This window comes from Balaenoptera physalus (assembly GCF_965194825.1).
Source record: "Balaenoptera physalus genome assembly, chromosome: 8".
Taxonomy (NCBI): Eukaryota; Metazoa; Chordata; class Mammalia; order Artiodactyla; family Balaenopteridae; genus Balaenoptera; species Balaenoptera physalus.
In genome coordinates this window covers 53,034,599-53,061,053 of record NC_138887.1, presented here as the reverse complement: position 1 = coordinate 53,061,053, position 26,455 = coordinate 53,034,599, and the positions used below count along the sequence as shown (strand labels likewise).

General features: G+C 37.1%; 1 protein-coding gene and 1 long non-coding RNA gene across 6 annotated transcripts in view; both read right to left on the bottom strand.

The window, feature by feature from the left end:
• LOC309665945 overlaps window positions 1–26,455 on the bottom strand; it is a 340,836-nt gene that overhangs the window by 71,404 nt on the left and 242,977 nt on the right. The gene's annotated exons all lie outside the window — the stretch shown is intronic.
• Window positions 1–26,455, bottom strand: part of SNX13 (sorting nexin 13) — a 154,038-nt gene that overhangs the window by 3,909 nt on the left and 123,674 nt on the right. For 4 of the 5 annotated variants that reach the window (XM_082472672.1, XM_082472673.1, XM_082472675.1 and 1 more), the window contains 5 exons: window positions 13,972–14,133; window positions 12,443–12,514; window positions 9,897–10,042; window positions 9,573–9,641; window positions 7,494–7,606 (listed from right to left, as the gene is read on the bottom strand). In XM_082472672.1, the coding sequence (XP_082328798.1) occupies window positions 7,494–7,606; window positions 9,573–9,641; window positions 9,897–10,042; window positions 12,443–12,514; window positions 13,972–14,133 (562 nt within the window). The remainder of the gene's footprint in view (window positions 1–7,493; window positions 7,607–9,572; window positions 9,642–9,896; window positions 10,043–12,442; window positions 12,515–13,971; window positions 14,134–26,455) is intronic. The other variant, XM_082472674.1, reaches the window with a different exon arrangement.

Here is a 26,455-nt window from a genome sequence, read left to right as displayed (position 1 = left end):
ATGTGACTGTCAGGGTAAGCAAGTTTGGAGTTTACTCATAGGCAACAGGAAGTTACTAGAGACACATAAATATGGGAACACCATGTATTATTCTTTTTTGTTTTTCCTCTTTTATTCTTGAATTTTATTTTATTTTTTTATACAGCAGGTTCTTATTTGTCATCCATTTTATACACATCAGTGTATACATGTCAATCCCAATCGCCCAATTCATCACACCACCACCACCACCACCCCCTGGCTCCTTTCCCCCCTTGGTGTCCATAACGTTTGTTCTCTGCATCTGTGTCTCTATTTCTGCCCTGCAAACCGGATCATCTGTACCATATTTTCTAGGTTCCACATATATGCATTAATATATGATATTTGCTTTTCTCTTTCTGACTTACTTCACTCTGTATGACAGTCTCTAGATCCAGCCACGTCTCTACAAATGCCCAATTTCGTTCCTTTTTATGGCTGAGTAATATTCCATTGTATATATGCACCACATCTTCTTTACCCATTCGTCTGTCGATGGGCATTTAGGTTGGTTCCATGACCTGGCTATTGTAAATAGTGCTGCAATGAACATTGGGGTGCATGTGTCTTTTTGAATTCTGGTTTTCTCTGGGTATATGCCCAGTAGTGGGATTGCTGGGTCATATGGTAATTCTATTTTTAGTTTTTTAAGGAACCTCCATACTGTTCTCCATAGTGGCTGTATCAACTTACATTCCCACAAACAGTGCAAGAGGGTTCCCTTTTCTCCACACCCTCTCCAGCATTTGTTGTTTGTAGATTTTCTGATGATGCCCATTCTAACTGGTGTGAGGTGATACCTCATTGTAGTTTTGATTTGCATTTCTCTAATAATCAGTGATGTTGAGCAGCTTTTCATGTGCTTCTTGGCCATCTGTATGTCTTCTTTGGAGAAATGTCTATTTAGGTCTTCTGCCCATTTTTGGATTGGGTTGTTTGTTTTTTTAATATTGAGCTGCATGAGCTGTTTACATATTTTGGAGATTAATCCTTTCTCCGTTGATTTGTTTGCAAATATTTTCTCCCATTCTGAGGGTTGTCTTTTTGTCTTGTTTATGCTTCCCTTTGCTGTGCAAAAGCTTTTAAGTTTCATTAGGTCCCATTTGTTTATTTTTGTTTTTATTTCCATTACTCTAGGAGGTGGATCAAAAAAGATCCTGCTGTGATTTATGTCAAAGAGTGTTCTTCCTACGTTTTCCTCTAAGAGTTTTATAGTGTCCGGTCTTACATTTAGGTTTCGAATCCATTTTGAGTTTATTTTTGTGTACGGTGTTAGGGAGTGTTCTAATTTCATTCTTTTACATGTAGCTGTCCAGTTCTCCCAGCACCACTTATGGAAGAGCCTGTCTTTTCTCCATTGTATATCCTTGCCTCCTTTGTCATAGATTAGTTGACCACAGGTGAATGGGTTTATCTCTGGGATTTCTATCCTATTCCATTGATCTATATTTCTGTCTTTGTGCCAGTACCATATTTTCTTGATTACTGTAGCTTTGTAGTATAGATGGAAGTCTGGGAGCCTGATTCCTCCAGCTCCGTTTTTTTCCCTCAAGACCACTTTGGCTATTCGGGGTCTTTTGTGTCCTCATATAAATTTTAAGATTTTTTGTTCTAGTTCTGTAAAAAATGCCACTGGTAATTTGATAGGGATTGCACTGAATCTGTACATTGCTTTGGGTAGTATAGTCATTTTCACAATATTGATTCTTCCAATCCAATGACATGGTATATCTCTCCATTTGTTTGTATCGTCTTTAGTTTCTTTCATCAGTGTCTTATAGTTTTCTGCATACAGGTCTTTGGTCTCCTTAGCTACGTTTATTCCTAGGTATTTTATTCTTTTTGTTGCAATGGTAAACGGGAGTGTTTCCTTAATTTCTCTTTCAGATTTTTCATCATTAGTGTATAGGAATGCAAGAGATTTCTGTACATTAATTTTGTATCCTGCAACTTTACCAAATTCATTGATTAGCTCTAGTAGTTTTCTGGTGGCATCTTTAGGATTCTCTAGGTATAGTATCATGTCATCTGCAAACAGTGACAGCTTTACTTCTTTTCTGATTTGGATTCCTTTTATTTCTTTTTCTTCTCTAATTGCTGTGGCTAGGACTTTCAAAACTATGTTGAATAAGAGTGGTGAGAGTGGACATCCTTGTCTTGTTCCTGATCTTAGAGGAAATGCTTTCAGTTTTTCACCATTGAGAATGATGTTTGCTGTGAGTTTGTCGTATATTGCCTTTATTATGTTGAGGTAGGTTCCCTCTATGCCTACTTTCTGGAGAGTTTTTATCATAAGTGGGTGTTGAATTTTGTCAAAGCTTTTTCTGCATCTACTGAGATGAGCATATATGGTTTTTCTCCTTCAATTTGTTAATATGGTGTAACTCATTGATTGATTTGCGTATAATGAAGAATCCTTGCATCCCTGGGATAAATCCCACTTGATCATGGTGTATGACCCTTTTAACGTGCTGTTGGATTCTTCTTGCTAGCATTTTGTTGAGGATTTCTGCATCTTTATTCATCAGTGATATTGGTCTGTAATTTTCATTTTTTGTATTATCTTTGTCTGGTTTTGGTATCAGGGTGATGGTGGTCTTGTAGAATGAGTTTGGGAGTGTTCCTTCCTCTGCAATTCTTTGGAAGAGTTTGAGAAGGATGGGTGTTAGCTGTTCTCTAAATGTCTGATAGAATTCACCTGTGAAGCCATCTGGTCCTGGACTTTTGTTTGTTGGAAGATTTTTAATCACAGTTTCAATTTCATTACTTGTGATTGGTCTGTTCATATTTTCTATTTCTTCCTGGTTCAGTCTTGGAAGGTTATACCTTTCTAAGAATTTGTCCATTTCTTCCAGGTTGTCCATTTTATTGGCATAGAGTTGCTTGTAGTAGTCTCTTAGGATGCTTTGTATTTCTGTGGTGTCTGTGGTAACTTCTCCTTTTTCATTTCTAATTTTCATGATTTGAGTCTTCTCCCTCTTTTTCTTGATGAGTCTGGCTAATGGTTTATCAATTTTGTTTATCTTCTCAAAGAACCAGCTTTTAGTTTTATTGATCTTTGCTATTGTTTCCTTTGTTTATATTTCATTTATTTCTGCTCTGATCTTTATGATTTCTTTCCTTCTACTAACTTTGGGTTTTGTTTGTTCTTCTTTCTCTAGTTCTTTTAGGTGTAAGGTTAGATTGTTTGAGATGTTTGTTGTTTCTTGAGGTAGGACTGTATTGCTATAGACTTCCCTCTTAGAACTGCTTTTGCTGCATCCCATAGGTTTTGGATCGTAGTGTTTTCGTCGTCATTTGTCTCTAGGTATTTTTTGATTTCCTCTGTGACCTCTTGGTTATTTAGTAACATATTGTTTAGCCTCCATGTTTGTGTTTTTTACATTTTTTTCCCTGTAATTGATATCTAATCTCATAGCACTGTGATCAGAAAAGATGCTTGATATGATTTCAATTTTCTTAAATTTACTGAGGCTTGATTTGGGACCCCAAGATATGATCAATCCTGGAGAATGTTCCGTGCGCACTTGAGAAGAAAGTGTAATCTGCTGTTTTTGGATGGCATGCCCTATAAATATCAATTAAATCTATCTGGTCTATTGTGTCATTTAAAGCTTGTGTTTCCTTATTAATTTTCTGTTTGGATGATCTGTCCATTGGTGTAAGTGAGGTGTTAAAGTCCCCCACTATTACTGTGTTAATGTCGATTTCCTCTTTTATAGCTGTTAGCAGTTGCCTTATGTATTGAGGTGCTCCTATGTTGGGTGCATATATATTTATAATTGTTATATCTTCTTCTTGGATTGATCCCTCGATCATTATGTAGTGTCCTTCCTTGTCTCTTGTAACATTCTTTAATTTAAAGTCTATTTTATCTGATATGAGTATTGCTACTCCAGCTTTCTTTTGATTTCCATTTGCATGGAATATCTTTTTCTATCCCCTCACTTTCAGTCTGGATGTGTCCCTAGGTCTGAAGTGGGTCTCTTGTAGACAGCACATATATGGGTCTTATTTTTGTATCCATTCAGTGAGCCTGTGTCTTTTGGTTAGAGCATTTAATCCATACACATTTAAGGTAGTTACGATATGTATGTTCCTATTACCATTTTCTTAATTGTTTTGGGTTTGTTTCTATAAGTTCTTTTCTTCACTTGTGTTTCCCACCCAGAGAAGTTCCTTTAGCATTTGTTGTAGAGCTGGTATGGTGGTGGTGAATTCTCTTAGCTTTTGCTTGTCTGTAAAGCTTTTGATTTCTCCAGTGAATCAGAATGAGATCCTTGCCGGGTAGAGTAATCTTGGTTGTGCGTTCTTCCGTTTCATCACTTTAAATATGTCATGCCACTCCCTTCTGGCTTGTAGAGTTTCTGCTGAGAAATCAGCTGTTAACCTTATGGGAGTTGCCTTGTATGTCATTTGTCGTTTTTCCCTTGCTGCATTCAGTAATTTTTCTTTGTCTTTAATTTTTGCTCTCTGAGCTTCCTGGACTTAGGTGGCTATTTCCTTTCCCATGTTAGGGAAGTTTTCGACTATAATCTCTTCAAATATTTTCTCAGGTCCTTTCTCTCTCTCTTCTCCTTCTGGGACCCCTGTAATGTGAATGTTGTTGCATTTAATGTTGTCCCAGACGTCTCTTAGGCTGTCTTCATTTCTTTTCATTCTTTTTTCTTTATTCTGTTCCGCAGCAGTGAATTCCATCATTCTGTCTTCCAGGTCACTTATCCGTTCTTCTGCCTCAGTTATTCTGCTATTGATTCCTTCTAGTGTATTTTTCATTTCAGTTATTGTATTGTTCATCTCTGTTTGTTTGTTCTTTAATTCTTCCAGGTCTTTGTTAAACATTTCTTGCATCTTCTCGATCGTTGCCTCCATTCTTTTTCCGAGGTCCTGGATCATCTTCACTACCATTATTGTGAATTCTTTTTCTGGAAGGTTGCCTATCTCCACTTCATTTAGTTGTTTTTCTGGGGTTTTATCTTGTTCCTTCATCTGGCACATAGCTCTCAGCCTTTTCATCTTGTCTATCTTTCTGTGAATGTGGTTTATGTTCCACAGGCAGGATTGTAGTTCTCCTTGCTTCTGCTGTCTGCCCTCTGGTGGATGAGGCTATCTAACAGGTTTGTGCAAGTTTCCTGATGGGAGCGACTGGTGGTGGATAGAGCTGGCTGTTTTACTGGGCAGAGCTCAGTAAAACTTTAATCAGCTTGTCTGCTGATGGGTGGGGCTGGATTCCCTCCCTGTTGGTTTTTGGCCTGAGGCGACCCAACACTGGAGCCTACCTGGGCTCTTTGGTGGGGTTAATGGCAGACTCTGGGAGGGCTGACGCCAAGGAGTACTTCCCAGAACTTCTGTTGCCAGTTTCCTTGTCCTCACAGTGAGACACAGCCACCCCCCCGCCTCTGCAGGAGACCCTCCAACACTAGCAGGTAGGTCTGGTTCAGTCTTCTATGGTGTCACTGCTCCTTCCCCTGGGTCCCGATGCACACACTACTTTGTGTGTGGAGTCTCTGTTTCCCCCAGTCCTGTCGAGGTCCTGTAATCAAATCCCGCCAGCCTTCAAAGTCTGATTCTCTAGGAATTCCTCCTCCTGTTGCCAGACCCCTAGGTTGGGAAGCCTGATGGGGGGCTCAGAACCTTCACTCCAGTGGGTGGACTTCCATGGTATAAGTGTCCTCCAGTTTGTGAGTCACTCACCCAGCAGTTATGGGATTTGATTTTATTGTGATTGCGCCCCTCCTACCGTCTCATTGTGGCTTCTCCTTTGTCTGTGGATGTGGGGTATCTTTTTTGGTGAGTTCCAGTGTCTTCCTGTCGATGACTATTCAGCAGTTAGTTGTGATTCCGGTGCTCTCGCAAGAGGGAGTGAGAGCACGTCCTTCTACTCCGCCATCTTGAACCAATCTCCTATTATTATTCTTAATTATTCATAGTCAGGGCCACTATAGCAGGGGCCTCAAAAGCAATACTTTATTGCTTTCGAAAGAAACATGCAACTTCCAAAATGTATATTTCTAACTAGGGTACAATATAATTTAAAGCAAATAGTTTTTAAGTTTACTAAAAAACAGGTGAGGGATTATGTATATATAAAAATATATACTTTTACATCTATCCTCACTTCCGTCAAGTCTTCACATAAGTGTCATCATCTCAGGGAGTCCCCCAATGGCTACCCTGTCTGCAACTGCAACTCATCTGACACCTCCCTTTTCCTGCACTATCTGTCTCCTCAGCACTTACCACTATCCAACATACTGTGCTTTATCTATTTCTTTCATCTGTTTTCTGTGTCTCCTTAGTAGAATGTAAACTCCAAGAAGGCAATGATAAGTGTAAAGAATAGTGTCTGGCTCATGAAAGGCTCTCAATAAATATTTACTGTATAAATGCATTAAGATTTCTTCCAGCCACATAACTGAGTCAGTCTATAGCACCATCTGGTTTATTCTAACAGTATATTAATATCCTAGGTTATTGTTTCTTTTCATTTTTCTAAAATGTTATTTCTGTAACTTGCTTTTTATCTCCAAATGCAACAGTATAGTCTATAGGGCAGAATAAATAGCTATGTGGCAAATTTCCAACTTAACTGTCAGAAGAGAAAGCTGATTAAAATCTATGGTGAAAATATAGTTTAAATTAAAAATAAAATTATATGAAAAGAAATAGATATTGAGAACTTAAATATTTTTCTATTCTCTACATCCACAATTAAAATGTGGAGAAGAGATATCTAGGTATTTTCAAAGATATTTATAACCAAAGAAGAGATCAAACAACCACCCAACTACACAAAACTGCTCTTATTGAGAGAAGACAAAACAGACGAAGTGAATCTAAATTAGTGAGACAGCAGTGTTCTAAAGTAACTCAAATCAGACCAACAGAATGCCACTATGTACACTTTCTTTAGGATCATGTTTTAGTAAAGATTAAGACTGGGCCAATCAGTTGTTTCAAAGGGATTCTTTGAAAAAATGTGTTTGTTCTCTTAAGTAGAACAAATATTCTTCCTGAAAACCTCATACTTCATATACTTTTATCAGCCCTTTCATCTGTCCCAGAATTTATCATCAACTTCATTCTCAGAATGTTTCAAGGCAGCAAAGTGAAGTGGTTAAAAGCAACACTTTTTCTTCAAGTGGTTGAAAGCAGTGGCTTTCAAGGAACTCAGAGCTGAGTCAGAGTCCCAACACTCACTTACTAGCTATAAACCTTGGGTGACTCACCTAACCCCTTTGAGCTTCTGTTTCCTCACATATAAAGCTGTGATGTTAACAGTACCTAGGCTTCATAATGTTTTGAGGATTAGTTAAAGATATATGAGAAATGCCTAGCACAGTGCCTAGTGTATGATAAGCCATCAAATGATAGTTATTATAGTCAAAAGGCAGCTATACTTAGCATGCTCAATGCCTTAAATTCAGAATAAGTACAAATTAATAAGATTTATACTAAAAATGTTCACTTACCTGGCATAATTGAAAGTAATTTAGTTTTTCCTGCAACTCTTGTTCTCATTCGAATAGCTTTATCTCTGCATGGAACAGTCTCTGCTAAAATGCCATTTGGCCAAAAGGCATCTCTATTTAAAAAGATTAAATAAATTTTGTAAACATTTTCATTTTCTAATGATACAAGTTGGTAAAATTATTCCAATTTTCTACAGAAAACACAAATGTAAACAGAAAAAGGAAAGAAACACTTCTGAAATTTTATATAGGTGTGATATTCAACAAACAGTAACTACGTACAGGGTTCAATTTTAGGTGTAAAAGGATATATACAAGAAAAAAATAACAGAAGTATGCCCTGGAATAACTCAAAACTAAGCCAATATAAAACAAATTCTGCACCCACACCTTAGAGCTGTATTGATTACCATGTTTCTTTCACATATTTAATCCAGTCTCCTTTACTTTCACAGTGTGCTTGATTCCTGTTCCCTAGTTCTCAGGCCAAAGGAAGGAATTGAGCACAGTAACTAAGCTTCCATCTGGGAATTTGGTCTGAGAGAGAGAGACTGCCCAGAGTAGTCCTTCTTAACTCTGACTGCACATTAGAAAACACCTGGGAGCTTTAAAAGAGCTTAAGGACCAGGACCTCCACCAGATTAATTAAATCAGACTGTTTGCAGATGGGACCTAAGCATTAGTACTTTTTAAAGCTCTCCAAGTGATTCCAGTGTGCAGGCAAGGTTGAGAATCAGTGCTCCAGAAGAACAATATTTACCCACCCTGAAACAGAATGAAGGTGCCAGGCAGGTGGTACAGCTTTTAGAAACAGTACGGTATATAGTGAGGAGAAACTTAGCTTCAGATTAGAGAGACCTGTTTCCCCACTGTCCAGCACATGAGGCTTTGGGCAAGCTGCTTAACTTCTCAAATCCTCAATTTCCTTGTAACAAAACGGAGACAAAAATCCCTATCTCGTAAAATAGGATAAAATCAGAAAGTGTACGTAAAGTAGTTGGACAGTGCCGAGTAAACAGTGTTCGATACTGACAGTTCCCTTCTTTCTGTTACTTCAAAGTACGTGATGCCATGAATGTTTATGCCTTGCTTATCTCTCATTTTTAGAAAAGACGTTTATTTCTCTGCCATGGCATGCTTTCCTTGAAGGGACTGAACCTTACCCCTCAGTCCCTGGTAAGAGGGCTAGACACAGAGAAGGGGCTCAGAATATTTTTGCAGAATGAACATATGAATTGGAGTATCATTACTCTTAATTTGAACCTTTTCAGAGGTTCAAATAGTTAATAAAAATTTAGACCGTGGACATACATATTTCTAAAATTCTTCATTTAAAATCAAGGTTAGTGGGGACTCCCCTGGTGGTGCAGTGGTTAAGAATCCGCCTGCCAATGCAGGGGATATGGGTTCGATCCCTGGTCTGGGAAGATCCCACATGCCACGGAGCAACTAAGCCCATGTGCCGCAACTACTGAGCCCACGTGCTGCAACTACTGAGCCCACATGCCACAACTACTGAGCCCACGTGCTGCAACTACTGAAGCCCGCCCACCTAGAGGCCATGCTCCGTAACAAGAGAAGCCACTGCAATGAGAAGCCCACGCACCACAACTAAGAGTAGTCCCCGCTCGCAGCAACTAGAGAAAGCCAGCATGCAGCAATGAAGACCCCAGGTAGCCAGCCAGCCAATCAATCAATCAATCAATCAATCAATCAATCAAATCAAGGTTAGCAAATACAACTGAGAAAAATTAATCCTGGAAACTAGGTAACCTGATTATATGACCATACCATGTCTACATTAATATTTCCATTATTTTAAAGCCACATTACTATGATAAAATGTAGCCTAACATCTTAAAGATTTTTCATTTACACTTTTTTCTATTCTGGTTTTAAAAAAACAAATATGAATAGGTCCATGGGACAAATGTTTATAATTCTTGCAAGTCTTTTTGCTCATCAGTGATGACTAACACCAACTGTAAGGCCAGGAAGAGAAGGAATGCAATGAAAGTTAGTGATAACAATGTTCAACTCTGTACTATCTGAAAGAAGTGACTGTGTCTTAAGACATACCTGAAACGTTTCACTAAGTCGGCTACTTGCTCAGGTGAGGTCATCCAGTCAACATGGTCAACTATTTTTCTGAAAGCAAAGAAATTCAAATGAGTAAGGTCAAGATTTTAGAAGGTGAATAAAATAAAGAAACATTACTTCCATGGAGTAAGCAACTTAATTTGTATGAAGATTATCTCTGAGAGCAAGAGTCTGCTTTAATGATCTTCAAAGACCCAGAGAAGGAAATTCCCCTACAGAAGGTTGAGCAATCTACTTCCAGAAGTAAAACTTCAAAAGCTAAGTAAGATCAGCTCTAAGTAGTTTAAGAAAAAAAAGTGGTACCTATTAATAGTATCACCATATGTGGCTCTAATAAGCTGCTGAAGTAGGTTTTTGATATTCCTTCGCAACCACTGATTTCTCTCTTTTAAGTCGAATACTTCATCCATGAGAAGCAGCATTACCCTAAGTGGAATATTGTCATCCACCTGACAAAATACGGGAAGAAATAAGGATACGTTTATTTGAGTTACCTATCTACTATGAATGGCTAATTTTCCTGCTTTTACCAAATGACTGTTACTATTTACAGGTTGGAGAACAAGTTATACTATAGCCTTTGTAACCAACATTTCATTATAATTTAGAAAAAATATTTTTAACAGCCATTTTGACAGAATACAGAATTTTACAACTCTACAATGATGAGTAAATTCCAAGGCTGTAGTGAAAAAAACTTCTCAAACTGGATTCATGATAGTCTTAGGAAAAGATGATTTGGGATCTTGCAGTAGAGTCTGTGTTAGTTTATAAGGCAAAGGCTAGCCCCTTTGCCTATTCTCTGGGGCATCTTTTTCAAATGAACAAAATATTCTCAACATTTCTCTTTATTTAATAGAACAAAATACAATCTACACAGAGCAATCTGTTTTGCTCGGTTACTGGGTTGTATGTATATAGGTATTTTCATGAAAAAGAAGCTGAAATAAAATCCAGCTAACGTTACAAAAGGCAACTAGATTACTAGAATTTTCCTTTTATTTTTAAGAAGTAAAAATTTGTACACTTTCATCATGGGAATATTCAATTAATGATATAAAAAGTAAAGAAAGACAACTAGAATGCTTTGATGCCCAAATATATCAATATATATAAAACAAAAAATAGGTGCAGGTTTAGAACTGCAACAAAACTCCATAATTGCCAGTAATTTTGTAATTCTTTCATCACTAAGCCAGTCTTCCCAATTATTTCCTCATCAATGTTATAATTTAAATACTTAAATTTTTTCATGAGAAAACAGCATGAGTCATACATTTTTCACTGTGTTGTAAACATTTTCTTAGCATACCTCCTCTTTCACATATTTTTCAATAGCTTAACCACTTTGGAGGCAAAAATCACTACGGCTCTATTCTCTGATCAAGTATAGTCATGAGTCTGATGCCACATGACAATTCTAATAAACAGTTAAATTGTAAAAACCCTTAACAAAAGGTATAATGTTATGGATATTACAACAGTACAATGCATAATAAACATTCTAAAATATTCTTGAAAAAACAAAAATATTATCTTTAAGTCAGTTTATTATAAAGAAATTCAATGAGAAACTGAAGAGAGATAATTATAACTTTAAAATAACTCTGCCTAATAGAATAGAATATAAAGTCCAGACCCAAATATATAAAATAAAAAGATTTGTGACAAGGGAGCAACATACACTGGGAAAAGAGGGCCTTCTCAGTAAATGGTGCTTAGGTCAATTGGACCCCTACCTCATTCCACACACAACAATCGATCCTAGATGAATGGCAAATCTAAGTTTTGGCACGGTAAACAAAAACAAGTTTTAAAGAAAATCATAGGAGAACATCTTTGTGACCTTGCAGAAGGCACAGATTATACACAGAGCATAAAAGCACACAAAGTAGAAGATATTCACAATACACAAATACTTATATCTGACAAAGAAACAATATTCAGATTATACAATGCACTCTTACTAATCAAAGACAAAGACAGCCAAGCCACAGAAAAAAAATGGGGGAAAGAGCTAGACGTGTAAGACAGGACACCCAAATGGCCAATAAACTTATGAAAAGAGGTTCAACATTTTAACAGCCATCAGAGAAATGGAAATCCGCATGAGATACAACAAAGAGAATGGCTAAAATTAAAAAGGCATAACATATTGAGTTTTGGCAGGCTGTGAACCACTGAAATTCTCATGCATTGCTGATGGCAGTGGAAGCGGCACACACACTTCGGAAAACTATTTGACAGTATCTATTAAAATTGAATTTTTGCATAACCTCTGACCAAGCAATTCCATTCCTGGGTACAGAAAGAAATATGTACTTATTTATTTAATCAAAAGACAAGTACCATAATGTTCATAGGAGTACAGTTCGTAATATAGCAAATAAATTGTACTATATTTACAAAATGTAATTGTACTATAATTACAAAATTGTACTATAAGGCCACAAAAATGAAGAAACCACAATCACATGAAACAAACATGGAAGATTATCACAATGTTGAGCAAAAAATGTCAGACTTAAAGGAGTACATACCTCACAGTTTCATTTATATAAAGTATAAATGCAGGGTAGAAATCAGGATAGTGATTATCCTTGGCAGGGGAGAGGATAGTGACAGGAAGAGAGCATTAGGGGCTTTCTGGGATACTGGCAATGTTCTGTTTCTTGTTTATAGTGTTGATTACATGGATATGTTCAGTTTGTAAGAATTCATCAAACAATGTTTACAATATATGTACATTAATGACAGATATACATATTATACTTTATTAAAAAGTTAAAAAGATCTGCCAAGTGTGGTATGAATTTCAACTGAATGCTACCAAAATAAAATTAACTCACAGTATCATCAAGTTGAGCTGAAACTCGACAATGTTCAGGATCTGAATCAGTCTTCGGAATTAAAGGAGGAACCTAATATTTAAAAAAACAAAACACAAAAAACAAAGTAAACACACTAAAGCAGAAAATGAAAGAACACAATACAATAAACCAAAATGAGTATCAAATATAATGAACAGCATTTGATTTGATTTTGGGGACAATATATAAATAAAATTTATATAGCATTAACAAAGTATTAACAATCTACAGTTAGAAACCCAATATAAAAGGGTAATTATTTCATTACCAACAGATTTTCTTTCCTTTAAAACAGGATTCATTTTGAGCTGGATGGAGATATTACTCAAACTCCCATACTTTTTAGAATTTAAAGCTAAGTAAGATTAAATGATTTAAAGACCAAAAATTAGTGGCACAGTCGGGGAACAGAACTCCAATCTTTTTTCTTTTACCATAAAGAGCCTGACAGTATGCTAATAGGCCTAAAGGAACTAATTAACTGACTGTTATGTAATGTAAGTTATGGGGGAAAAGGACAGAAAGACCAGTGCTAGTTGATAACCATTTCTCAGCACAGGAAGGACCATCAAGATCACCTATTATAACCCCTTCACATTACTGGTGAGGAAAAAGAAGCCTGGAAAAGTTCAGTGACTTTTGTACGAAGTCGTATGGGTAGCTATCAGCAGAAGCGGCACAAGACAACCCTCACTTCAGTGTTAGTGTACTTGCCCATGATTAGAAATTCAGATGAAACATCAGAAAATGTATGAGAATCAATAGAAAAGTATGATTTACACACACTATATTTTAGGAGTTGCCTCTTAGAATAAAGAAATTCTATCAGTGTTTATATATATGTCCTCTTCATTGAAACATTCTAATAGTTACACGATTTAATAGTCTTGATTATAACCTTAAACAACTAGGTCAAAATTATTTTAAAAATGTAAATTAGGAAGCAAAAACTACTTGGTCAACTACCTATTCTGCTAGCGTAATGAAAAAGCTTCCCAGGAAACTCTTCTATGCCTCTCACAGGTATATACACAGGTAAGATATGGCTGCAGAGATTGATGATGTTGAAAGACTTTTCCTCTCTTTGACCTCGTGAATCTTGATCGTGTGACTCGGGAGAAGTTAGACTATGTTTGCTGATGAATACTAGTAAAACTAATTTACACAACAGCACATACCTGTTTTGTTATAAATTTTAATGACATTATAGAATAAACATGGCTAAATAGAATAAAACAGTACAAAGAATGTTAACTACACTAATTTTAAATATGTGCTTTATATGGATTTTAAAATTCTACTGTAGCAGAGACTGAGGAGTGACTGGATTTTACAGTATCCATTTTTGATAAGAATTCATTCTCTTTAGTTTTTTAATTCTTTATGAGACTATGTGTTTATAGGGCTTTGGACTTACAAAGGAAAATAAGGTAAATATAAGCAGGAGCTCAGTAAATCTTAGTTGACGTGAAAATAGTTTCCTTTAGGCATTACTGAAAACATCTTACCTTGAAAAATGATTGCCTTATGTCTTGACCTAATCTTTCTGACATTTTGCCCATGTTGTCTGACATTTTAGTCATTCCCTCTGCCAAGCTATCAGGAAGGGATTTAACTGCATTTGAAACATTCCTCATAGAATTTCGAAGCGGATTTACAAAAGTGTCCATCTAAAGGGGAAAAGATATTATATCATGACTTCACTGTATCAGATTTGTTATTCAACTGAGCATGGGAAAATACAGAGTGCAACACATGAAAGACGTAATAATTTTCCAGTCTATAATATCTCGTTGCATTTTAAAAGGATAAACTGTTGTCTTCAGTGTGTCTTTAAAATGTATTTTCAGACACAAATATATGAATAAAATTTTTGAGTGATATGGTTATTGGTAGAAAATGAATATAAACCTTGGGTTGCCTTCTTATTAAGAAAAACTCTGAAAACATGAGAATTTTTCCAAAATAGAAACTGATGCAAGTATAAACAGCTACAACATACTTCCGCCACAAATTCAAGGCAACAATGACATAGATATTCTGAGGTGATATTAAAAAGCAAACAAGCAGATAAAATAAACAGTTCAAATAACTAACAAGTAAGATTTATTTTTTAAAAAAATAATTTTAAGGATATGTTACATGCTCAGTTAGAATATATGGAAGGAATCTGGAATCTATTAGGAAGAAGAAAAGAAGCTGCAAATCAGACATGTAAGCCATACTTTATTAAGGGAGAATAGAAAAACGATAAAGAAAACATGATAAGAGATATAGAAAGAAATGATCTCAGAGGGATAGGAAGCTTTAAAATTGACATTCTGAGAGGAGCTTCAAGATGGCGGAAGAGTAAGACGTGGAGATCACCTTCCTCTCCACAAATACATCAGAAATGCATCTACATGTGGAACAGCTCCTACAGAACACCTACTGAACGCTGGCAGAAGACCTCAGACGTCCCAAAAGGCAAGAAACTCCCCACGTACCTGGGTAGGGCAAAAGAAAAAAGAAAAGACAGAGACAAAAGAATAGGTATGGGACCCGCACCAGTGGGAGGGAGCTGTGAAGGAGGAAAGGTTTCCACACACTAGGAAGGCGCTTCGCCGGCGGAGACGGCAGGTGGCAGAAAGGGGAAGCTTCGGAGCCACGGAGGAGAGTGCAGCCACAGGGGTGCGGAGGGCAAAGCGAAGAGATTCCCGCACAGAGGTTCGGTGCCGACCAGCACTCACCAGCCCGAGAGGCTCGTCTGCTCACCCGCCGGGGTGGGCAGGGGCTGGGAGCTGAGGCTCGGGCTTCGGTCGGATTGCAGGGAGAGGACTGGGGTTGTCGGCGTGAACACAGCCTGAAAGGGTTAGTGCACCACAGCTAGCCGGGAGGGAGTCTGGGAAAAGGTTTGGACCTGCCGAAGAGGCAAGAGACTTTTTCTTGCCTCTTTGTTTCCTGGTGTGCGAGGAGAAGGGATTAAGAGAGTCACTTAAAGGAGCTCCAGAGATGGGCGCGAGCCACAGCTATCAGTGCGGACCACAGAGACGGGCATGAAACGCTAAGGCTGAAGCTGCAGCCACCAAGAAGCCTGTGTGCAAGCACAGGTCACTATCCACACCGCTGCTCCCGGGAGCCTGTGCAACCCACCACTGCCAGGGTCCCGTGATCCAGGGACAACTTCCCCGGGAGAACACACTGCGCACCTCAGGCTGGTGCAACGTCATCCCGGCCTGTCATCCCGGGCTCTGCCGCCGCAGGCTCGCCCCGCATTCTGTACCCCTCCCTCCCCCCGGGCCTGAGTGAGCCAGGGTACCCTAATCAGCCGCTACTTTAACCCATCCTGTCTGAGTGAAGAACAGACGCCCTCAGGCGACCTAGACGCAGAGGCGGGTCCAAATCCAAAGGTGAACCCTGGGAGCTGTGCAAACAAAGAAGAGAAAGGGAAATCTCTCCCAGCAGCCTCAGGAGCAGCGTGATGTACCCTGCATCTGAGGAATACCTGAAGAGACAACAAATCATCCCAAATTGACGAGGTGGACTTTGGTAGCATAGATATATATATATATTTTTTCCCCTTTTTCTCTTTTTGTGAGTGTGTATGTGTATGCTTCTGTGTATGATTTTCTCTGTATAGCTTTGCTTTTACCATTTGTCCTAGGGTTCTGCCCATCCATTTTTTGTTTTGTTTTTTAACTTTAAAAAATTTTTTTCTTAATAATTATTTTTTATTTAAATAACTTTATTTTATTTTATCTTCTTTCTTTCTTTCTATTTTTTTTCCCTTTTATTCTCAGCCGTGTGGATGAAAGGCTCTTGGTGCTACAGCCAGGTGTCAGGGATGGGCCTCTGACGTGGAAGAGCCAACTTCAGGACACTGGTCCGCAAGAGACCTCCCAGCTCCACGTAATATCAAACGGCGAAAATCTCCCAGAGATCTCCATCTTAACACCAAGACCCAGCTTCACTCAATGACCAGCAAGCTACAGTGCTGGACACCCTATGCCACACAACTAGCAAGGCAGGAACACAACCCCATCCATTAGCAGAGAGGCTGCCTAAAATCATAATAAGGCCACAGACACCCCAAAACACGCCACCAGACATGGACCTGCCCACCAGAAAGACAAGATCCAGCGTCATCCACCAGAACACAGGCACTAGTCTCCACCACCAGGAAGCCTGCACAACCCACTGAAACAACCTTAGCCACTGGGGACAGACACCAAAAACAACGGGAACTACGAACCTGCAGCCTGCGAAAAGGAAACCCCAAACACAGTAAGTTAAGCAAAATGAGAAGACAGAAAAACACACAGCAGATGAAGGAGCAAGGCAAAAACCCACCAGACTTAACAAATGAAGAGGAAATAGGCAGTCTACCTGAAAAAGAATTCAGAATCATGATAGTAAAGATGATCCAAAATCTAGGAAATAGAATAGAGGAAATACAAGAAACGTTTAACAAGGACCTAGAAGAACTAAAGAGCAAACAAACAATGATGAACAACACAATAAATGAAATTAAAAATTCTCTAGAAGGGATCAATAGCAGAATAACTGAGGCAGAAGAACGGATAAGTGACCTGGAAGATAAAATAGTAGAAATAACTACCGCAGAGCAGAATAAAGAACAAAGAATAAAAAGAACTGAGGACAGTCTCAGAGACCTCTGGGACAACATTAAACGCACCAACATTCGAATTATAGGGGTCCCAGAAGAGGAAGAGAAAAAGAAAGGGACTGAGAAAATATTTGAAGAGATTATAGTTGAAAACTTCCCTAATATGGGAAAGGAAATAGTTAATCCAGACCAGGAAGCACAGAGAGTCCCATACAGGATAAATCCAAGGAGAAACACACCAGGACACATATTAATCAAACTGGCAAAAATTAAAGAAAAAGAAAAAATATTAAAAGCAGCAAGGGAAAAACAACAAATAACACACAAGGGAATTCCCAAAAGGTTAACAGCTGATCTTTCAGCAGAAACTCTGCAAGCCAGAAGGGACTGGCAGGACATATTTAAAGTGATGAAGGAGAAAAACCTACAACCAAGATTACTCTACCCAGCAAGGATCTCATTCAGATTTGATGGAGAAATTAAAATCTTTACAGACAAGCAAAAGCTAAGAAAATTCAGCACCACCAAACCAGCTCTACAACAAATGCTAAAGGAACTTCTCTCAGCAGGAAACACAAGAGAAGGAAAAGACCTACAATAACAAACCTAAAACAATTAAGAAAATGGTAATAGGAACATACATATCGATAATTACCTTAAATGTAAATGGATTAAATGGTCCAACCAAAACACACAGACTGGCTGAATGGATACAAAAACAAGACCCATATATATGCTGTCTACAAGAGACCCACTTCAGACCTAGGGACACATACATACTGAAAGTGAGGGGATGGAAAAAGATATTCCATGCAAATGGAAATCAAAGGAAAGCTGGAGTAGCAATTCTCATATCAGACAAAATAGACTTTAAAATAAAGACTATTACAAGAGACAAAGAAGGACACTACATAATGATCAAGGGATCGATCCAAGAAGAAGATATAACAATTGTAAATATTTATGCACTCAACACAGGAGCACCTCAATACATAAGGCAAATACTAACAGCCATAAAAGGGGAAATCGACAGTAACACAATCATAGCAGGGCACTTTAACACCCCACTTTCAACAATGGACAGATCATCCAAAATGAAAATAAATAAGGAAACACAAGCTTTAAATGATACATTAAAAAAATGGACTTAATTGATATTTATAGGACATTCCATCCAAAAACAACAGAATACACATTTTCTCAAGTGCTCAGGGAACATCTCCAGGATAGATCATATCTTGGGTCACAAATCAAGCCTTGGTAAACTTAAGAAAATTGAAATCGTATCAAGTATCTCTTCCGACCACAACGCTATGAGACTAGGTATCAATTACAAGAAAAAATCTGTAAAAAAAATACAAACACATGGAGGCTAAACAATACACTACTTAATAACAAAGAGATCACTGAAGAAATCAAAGAGGAAATCAAAAAATACCTAGAAACAAATGACAACAAAAACACGATGACCCAAAACCTTTGGGATTCAGCATAAGCAGTTCTAAGAGGGAAGTTTATACCAATACAATCCTACCTTAAGAAACAAGAAACATCTCAAATAAACAACGTAACCTTACACCTAAAGCAATTACAGAAAGAAGAACAAAAAACCCCAACGTTAGCAGAAGGAAAGAAATCATAAAGATCAGATCAGAAATAAATCAAAAACAAATGAAGGAAACGATAGCAAAGATCAATAAGACTAAAAGCTAGTTCTTTGAGAAGATAAACACAATTGATAAGTCATTAGCCAGACTCATCAAGAAAAAGAGGGAGAAGACTCAAATCAATAGAATTAGAAATGAAAAAGGAGAACTAACAACTGACACTGCAGAAATACAAAGGATCATGAGAGATTACTACAAGCAACTATATGCCAATAAAATGGACAACCTGGAAGAAATGGACAAATTCTTGAAATGCACAACCTGCCGAGACTCAGGCAGGAAGAAATAGAAAATATGAACAGACCAAACACAAGCACTGAAATAGAAACTGTGATTAAAAATCTTCCAACAAACAAAACCCCAGGACCAGATGGCTTCACAGGCGAATTCTATCAAACATTTAGAGAAGAGCTATAACACCTATCCTTCTCAAAGTCTTCCAAAATATAGCAGAGGGAGGAACACTCCCAAACTCATTCTACGAGGCCAACATCACCCTGATAGAAAACCAGACAAAGATGTCACAAAGAAAGAAAACTACAGATCAATATCACTGATGAACATAGAAGCAAAACTCCTCAACAAAATACTAGCAAACAGAATCCAATAGCACATTAAAAGGATCATACACCATGATCAAGTGGCGTTTATCCCAGGAACGCAAGGATTCTTCAATATACGCAAATCAATCAATGTGATACACCATATAAACAAACTGAAGGAGAAAACGGTATGATCGTCTCAATCGATGCAGAGAAAGCTTTTGACAAAATTCAACACCCATTTATGATAAAAACCCTGCAGAAAGTAGGCACAGAGGGACCTTTCCTCAACATAATAAAGGCCATATATGACAAACCCACAGGCAACATCGTTCTCAATGGTGAAAAACTGAAACCATTTCCTCTAAGATCAGGAACAAGACAAGGTTGCCCACTCTCACCACTATTATTCAACATAGTTTTGGAAGTTTTAGCCACAGCAAACAGAGAAGAAAAAGAAATAAAAGGAATCCAAATTGGAAAAGAAGAAGTAAAGCTGTCACTCTTTTCAGATGACATGATACTATACACACAGAATCCTAAAGATGCTACCAGAAAATTACTAGAGCCAATCAATGAATTTGGTAAAGTAGCAGGATACAAAATTAATGCACAGAAATCTCTTGCATTCCTATACACTAATGATGAAAAATCTGAAAGTGAAATTAAGAAAACACTCCCATTTACCACTGCAACAAAAAGAATAAAATAACTAGGAATAAACCTAGCTAAGGAGACAAAAGACGTGTATGCAGAAAATTATAAGACACTGATGAAAGATATTAAAGATGATACAAATAGATGGAGAGATATACCATGTTCTTGGATTGGAAGAATCAACATTGTGAAAATGACTCTACCACCCAAAGCAATCTACAGATTCAACGCAATCCCTATCAATCTACCACTGGCATTTTTCACAGAATTAGAACAAAAAATTTCACAATTTGTATGGAAACACAAAAGACCCTGAATAGCCAAAGCACTCTTGAGAAAGAAAAACAGAGCTGGAGGAATCAGGCGCCTGGACTTCGGACTATACTACAAAGCTACAGTAATCAACACAGTATGGTACTGGCACAAAAAACAGAAATATAGAGCAATGGAACAGGATAGAAAGCCCAGAGAGAAACCCACACACATATGGTCACCTTATCTTTGATAAAGGAGGCAAGAATATACAGTGGAGAAAAGACAGCCTCTTCAATAAGTGCTGCTGGGAAAACTGGACAGGCACATGTAAAAGTATGAAATTAGAACACTCCCTAACACCATACACAAAAATAAACTCAAAATGGATTAAAGACCTAAATGTAAGGCCAGACACTATCAAACTCTTAGAGGAAAACATAGGCAGAACACTCTATGACATAAATCACAGCAAGATCCTTTTTGACCCACCTCCTAGAGAAATGGAAATAAAAACAAAAATAAACAAATGGGACCTAATGAAACTTAAAAGCTTTTGCACAGCAAAGGAAACCATAAACACGATGAAAAGACAATCCTCAGAATGGGAGAAAATACTTACAAATGAAGCAACTGACAAAGGATTAATCTCCAAAATTTACAAGCAGCTCATGCAGCTCAGTATCAAAAAAAAACAAACAACCCAATCCAAAAATGGGCAGAAGACCTAAATAGACATTGCTCCAAAGAAGATATACAGATTGCCAACAAGCACATGAAAGGATGCTCAACATCATTAATCATTAAAGAAATGCAAATCAAAACTACAATGAGATATCATCTCACACTGGTCAGAATGGCCATCATCAAAAAATCTAGAAACAATAAATGCTGGCGAGGGTGTGGAGAAAAGGGAACCCTCTTGCACTGTTGGTGGGAATGTAAATTGATACAGCCACTATGGGGAACAGTATGGAGGTCCCTTAAAAAACTAAAAATAGAACTACCATACAACCCAGCAATCCCACTACTGGGCATATACCCTGAGAAAACCGTAATTCAAAAAGAGTCATGTACCAAAATGTTCATTGCAGCTCTATTTACAATAGCCAGGACAGGGAAGCAACCTAAGTGTCCATCAACAGATGAATGGATAAAGAAGATGTGGCACATATATACAATGGAATATTGCTCAGCCATAAAAAGAAACGAAACTGAGTTATTTGTAGTGAGGTGGATGGACCTAGAGTCTGTTATACAGAGTGAAGTAAGTCAGAAAGAGAAAAACAAATACCGTATGCTAACACATATATATGGAATCTAAGAAAAAAAAAACTAAGTTCATGAAGAACCTAGGGGCAAGATGGGAATAAAAACACAGACCTACCAGAGAATGGACTTGAAGACAGGGGGATGGGGATGGGGAAGGGTAAGCTGTGACAAAGTGAGAGAATGGCATGGACATATATACACTACCAAAGGTAAAATAGATAGCTAGTGGGAAGCAGCCACATAGCACAGGGAGATCAGCTCCATGCTCTGTGACCACCTAGAGGGGTGGGATAGGGAGGGTGGGAGGGAGGGAGATGCAAGAGGGAAGAGATATGGGAACATATGTATATGTATAACTGATTCACTCTTTTATAAAGCAGAAACTAACACACCATTATAAAGCAGTTATACTCCAATAAAGGTGTTAAAAAAATAAATAAATAAAATAAAATAAAATTGACCTTCTGACTGTACAAATGTCAGATAATTTCAATTAAGAGAGCCATCTAAAGAAACCAAAGTAGATGCATATGGATCTCGCTGAGATTTCAAACAAAACAAATAAAAGAAAGAGAAAGGAAGGGAGGGAGGAGAGAAAAGAAAAAGGGGACACAAAAACCAAAGTCAAACAAAACTGTAAGACTATTTTCCAGAAAGTATTGAATCTCATAAAAACTACCACAGAAATGAGTTATGTTCTATGCAAAAAGAAAAAAAATAAAATCAATAAGAGCAAAAAAATGGAACCCCACTGCTTAAGGAACACAATGTTAACAGACGATATCAAGAAGATAAAATTCTTTAATATGCTTTCATGGTTTCCAACAAGAAAAACTAGAGAAGGTGAAATAGGTACTGCAATAAACAATAACAACGAAGAGTGTATTTCAAGATAACTGTAAAAGTTTTAGTAATTCCTTGGGTTAAGCAGAGCCGACAGTCTTATAGATATGCTTGCTGGAATATACAGTGTTTAGGAGGGACACTGTCACAGTACAACAAATTCAAAGTAGAACCAAAGGACAGAAATGAAGAAGAAGGGCTTGAAAATCACTACCACTGGTGAAGAGAGATACAGAGATTAAAAAGGGTAAAGAAGATGAAGTTAACTCTCTTGTGTGTGCACACACTTGTGTGTAAAATTATATACATATATTTGGGTGTAAAATGATATATATGTGTGTTTGTAATTCTAATTCTATATACAGTAGTTCTCAGTTAACAATAACAGTGTGTTCAAATCAATCAGGACATTATTTCCAACACTGACATTACTGCCAAGTGTTTTTTTTAACCGTAGTAACTCTAAGTCATAAGAACACAAGTAGATTTCTTAAAAGAGGTAAACATGAGAATACGACACTTAAAATGTACAACTTGAGGGAAAACTGCCACCATTCTACTAACTTTTAATGTTCACAGATGAGGTAGAACTTCAAAAGCATAAAAGGCATGAATTTCACTTTAATCATAACCTACATTAAAAATTGTTTGAACACTGTCAAAAATATTTTAGAATTTTATGTATCTTACACTTTGCAGTAGAAACATAGGTTCAACTAACATAACCTTAAGTTGGTTAAATGAATACAACCTCAAATGCTATCTAGGCATAGGGCTAACTACCACTGATACTCTTTCAAAATAAGATAACTTAAATCTGTATCATGAATTAGGTAACTGAAAATAGTTGCCTGTGCACCAGCCCCAGACCTACAGAATCCATTTCTTTTTCTTTCCTTTTCTTTCTTCCATGTTTTTTTTCCTCCAATTTCTGAGGGCAAAGCTTAATCATCTGTGTTGAGGGTGGGGAGTGGGGGAACCAAGGGGCGTGGAGAAACCTCCACACGTGATTATGATGCTCAACCCTGAAGCAGCCGAATTTAGAAGCATAAAAGCAGCAGCCCATCACAATATGATAATGTTTCCAGAATCAGAATTTGTCTTAAAACAGATGTTTAAAGCAAAAAAAAAGAAAAAAGAAAAAAGAAAGAAAATTGCAAATTACCAGGCAGAAGAGTAAATTATGGATTGCCAGCAAAAGTGTACACTTAGCCTGACATACATAGATGTTGTCTATTCATTCAATTATCACCTCAGTTGAGTTATCTGTATTGGTAAAAACACGAACAAAGGAATTTTAACTTAAATTTATGTCCCTATCTACAGCTTAAAACTGCCATCACACCATGATACAAAACTGGATAGAAAGATAGTGTGTACATGGAGGAAGACTGCTTGTCAATTACTTCTTCTAGGAATTGGCCCATAAATTTTGCAAAGCTAGACAAATTAACACAAAGTTAATGTGTTAAGTATTATTTCTCAACCTGAGTAGTAGGTGATTTTCTCTAACAGCTATTTAGTTTCCAGTGAAATATAATTAAGGAAAATATTAAACTACAATTTAGCCAAAAAGGAAATGTAGCTGAAAACTCCTAATTCTTGATATGCATGAAAATTATTCTGACAATCTAAAAGAGTTCAATATGAACTTGGTAATTATCAATATGATTTATGAAAAATGTATGTTACTGTGGATTTCCAGAAATGATTGAGAAGGATTTTTAGACTCTAATGTGTATATATGTATGTATGTGTGTGTATATATATATATACACACACACACACACACACACACACACACACACACACACACACACACATACACACTGGGTTGGCCAAAAAGTTCCTTCAGTTTCTAAGTAAAAATAAAAGCCGTATTTTTCATTTTCACCAAGAACTTTATTGAACAACGTATTCACCCTTTTGTTCCACTACCTTCTGCCATTTTTCAGGCAACTTCATAATTCCATCCTCCCAAAACTTTTTATCTTTTTGAGCAAAGAACTGTTCCAGGTGCCTTTTACAGTCTTCCAAGGAACTGAAATTTTTTCCATTAAGAGAATTTTGTAAAGATCTAAATAAATGGAAATCTGAAGGGGCTGATGAATCAGAACTTCCCAGCCAAGCCGTAACAGTTTTTGCCTGGTCATCAAAGAAACATGCGGTCTTGCGTTATCCTCATGGAAGATTATGCATTCTCTGTTGACTAATTCCGGACGCTTTTTGTCAAATGCTGCTTTCAGCTGGTCTAACTGGGAGCAGTACTTGTTAGAATTAATCGTTTGGTTTTCTGGAAGGAGCTCCTAATAAGAGGACTCCTTTCCAATCCCTCCATATACACAACATCACCTTCTTTCGATGAAAACCGGCCTTTAGTTGGTTGGTGGTGGTTCATTTCGCTTGCCCCACCATCTCTTCCATTCCACATTATTGTACAGTATCCACTTTTCATTGCCCATCACAATTTGTTTTAAAAACGGAACGTTTTCTCTGAGTTCAAGTAGAGAATCGCACGCAGAAATATGGTCAAGAGGGTTTCTTTCTCTTAACTTATGTGGAACCCAAACATCAAAGCAATTAACATAACCAAGCTGGTGCAAATGATTTTCAGTGCTTGATTTGGATATTTTGAGTGTGCTGGGTATCTCCCACATGGTATGACGTCGATTGCTCTCAATTAATGTCTCCATTTGATAGCTATCAACTTCAATTGCTCTAACCGACTGTGGAGCATCGTCCAGCGAGAAATCTCCAGAACGTAACTTCGCAAACCACTTTTGACCCATTTAGTCACAGCACTTTCTCCATACACTGCAAAAATCTTTATTTGCGTTTCAGTTGTGTTTTTACCTTTCTTGAAATAATAAAGCATAATATGTGAAAAGTATTGCTTTTTTTCTTCCATCTTCAATATTATAACGGCTACACAAAAATTTACCAATTTTGATAAGTTTTTTTTTTTTAATGCACGCTGATATGACAGTTGTCACAATACAATCTAACAATTGTTCTGAATGAAGTTAAAGACAACTAAGCACTACTAGAGCCATCTTATGGAAAAAACAAATGAACTTTTTGGCCTACCCATTACATATATACATGCACAACTGTTGGTTAGTAAAAAAGACACTGTCTACATTTAATATAATGCTTCTTTTATCTCAAAAAGCTCTTATCAATTTATTAGTTTATCTTAAAATTGATGCAACCTTAAGAGAGAAAATAAGGTAAACATAAAAAAGATGGAATATTAAAATGCATCTCTATTGACAATAAAGCCATTTAGAGTTGGAATTTAAACTCAATCACGAAATACAAAGATAAGGCCACCATATTTTTTACCTACCATTATAAGGTACATAACCTGGAATTTCTTATTAAAATAAAACATTCCACTTAGAAATGTTAGCATTCACTTGGATGTTAAACCGTAGTATCCTTGAGTATGCTTATAGTTGTTAATCTTACTTACTTTGTACCAATTCCTTAATCTTTTTTAAGCAAGTTAGCCTTTTTAGAAGGAACGAGTGGTGGGGAAGTCTTTTACTTCTAATTTTCATTTTGAAATAATTTTAGACTGTTAAAAACTTGCAAAAATAATACACAGAATTCCTACTTCCAGCTTCCCCAACTGCTGCTACAGCTCCTGCTACTATTGTTACTACTTCTAAGAGCAAACTTTTATTCAGACAGGCACTGTAATACACAGATTATCTCATTTGATTCATACATGCTCTAAACTGAGGATTAACACTTTCAATCTTTAGAAAATTAAAGGCCCAGAAGGTTAAGTAACATTTTGCAGGACACAGCTAATAAGTGGCAGAACAGGAATTTGAACCAAAGGCTGCCCGATTCCAATGTTTGTGTTCTCACCCAGTGAGCTCTCTTGCCCAATTTGAGCAGTAAATCATTTATTGCCTTAAGCTAGCATCTTAATAGGTCTTGTGTCCCCAGAATTTTAAACAATAAATATTTCACTCAAAAGGCACAAATACTTTCAGGAACATATCCTATTTAACATTTTTCTTATCCTTACTCCAAATAAAAGACATTTCCTCCCAATAAGAAGTAGCTCCTTCTCAAGCTAACGAAAGCTTGTGACCTGTCTTAGGCCAACTTTCCTTACTGTATCATTTCAAAAGCTTTT